This window comes from Acanthisitta chloris, unplaced genomic scaffold (assembly GCF_000695815.1).
Source record: "Acanthisitta chloris isolate BGI_N310 unplaced genomic scaffold, ASM69581v1 scaffold20957, whole genome shotgun sequence".
Classification (NCBI taxonomy): domain Eukaryota; kingdom Metazoa; phylum Chordata; class Aves; order Passeriformes; family Acanthisittidae; genus Acanthisitta; species Acanthisitta chloris.
Window position 1 is genome coordinate 25304 of NW_008684567.1, and position 1196 is coordinate 26499.

Below are 1196 nucleotides of genomic sequence, written 5' to 3' on the forward strand. Positions count from 1 at the left end.
TGGCTCTCCCATGGCCTGGGGGAAGGCAGCTGGGCAGCTGCTCTGCTTCCAACACTCACATCTGCAGCATACCTGGGACAGAGGGAAGCCCACGTGCTGCCCTGAGGATGATTAACTGAGATCAGGAGCCATCTGCTCCAGGCCAGAGTATGTAGAAAACAGCTCATTTTCATTTATTTCAGCTTATTATGTGAAAAAACAACCCACCCTGCTAAGCTGAGCCCCTGCCTGGACCTACCACTGATTACATCCAAGAGGTAAAAACAGTTTCCAGTTTGGGCTCCAGGAGCTGACACTGCCAAAGGGAAGGAAGAAGCATCACATGGGCCAGCATGGAAAAGGAGATTCCTTTAAGGGCTAGATGGGGTTTATCTGTGGAAATGTCACATTCATTAGGGGTTTGTAGCAGCAGCTTTGTGTAGCTTTGCATAGTAACTCGCTGCTGTCTCCCCGTGCAGACACACAGGTTGCTCTGGCTCCTGTAGCCATGGTTTCACTTAAAAATATCTCACATGGGGCTCTACTTCAGGCTTTGTGCTTACACCAAGCAGCACTTACCTCGTCTGAGATCTGACCCCCGAAAGTGACCCAAGTTCCTAGAGAGAACAAAATAATTTGTTACTACAAGAGGTTTCTGACATCAAAAAAATCACTTGACTAAAATTCAGGGTCCTTGGGATTAAGTGGGGTTAAAAGGGTGTGAACTGGCTCAGAGGCTCCTGCATCCACTAGAGAGTTCCTGCAGCCAGGCAGGATGGAGCTGGTGCTGAGCCCCTTCTCCCAGGGAGGGACCAGCACCAGTGGGATGCTGTGCTGCCAGAACACAGAGTTTGATTCAAATAGAACAATCAGAGAATCGTTTGTTTTGGAAGGACCTTAAGGCTTATCCTGTTCCACCCCTTGCCATGGGCAGGGACACCTTCCACCAGCCCAGATTGCTCCAAACTCCATCCAACCTGGCCTGGAACACTTCTAGGCCTTGAAATGTTATTTGGGGAATGAAAATCTTAGATATGTGCTTCAGCAGTTAGCACCATATATGCCAAAATCAGGGAAAATAAATAAATAAACAGATATAAAAAAGGGAACTATTTCTTTTGACAAGAAGTATTTAAACCCAAAGTGACTTTTCCGCAGGAAGTTTTCTGTGGAGCCAATGGCCAATGCCAACACAGCTGATGGGCAGTGCTTTCTTT

General features: G+C 47.4%; 1 protein-coding gene across 1 annotated transcript in view; it reads right to left on the reverse strand.

The window, feature by feature from the left end:
- KCNAB1 (potassium voltage-gated channel, shaker-related subfamily, beta member 1) overlaps window positions 1-1196 on the reverse strand; it is a gene marked incomplete at its 5' end in the record, with an annotated part of 26228 nt that overhangs the window by 17858 nt on the left and 7174 nt on the right. The window contains one exon of the mRNA XM_009079403.1: window positions 559-596. Coding sequence (XP_009077651.1) covers window positions 559-596 — 38 coding nt within the window. The remainder of the gene's footprint in view (window positions 1-558; window positions 597-1196) is intronic.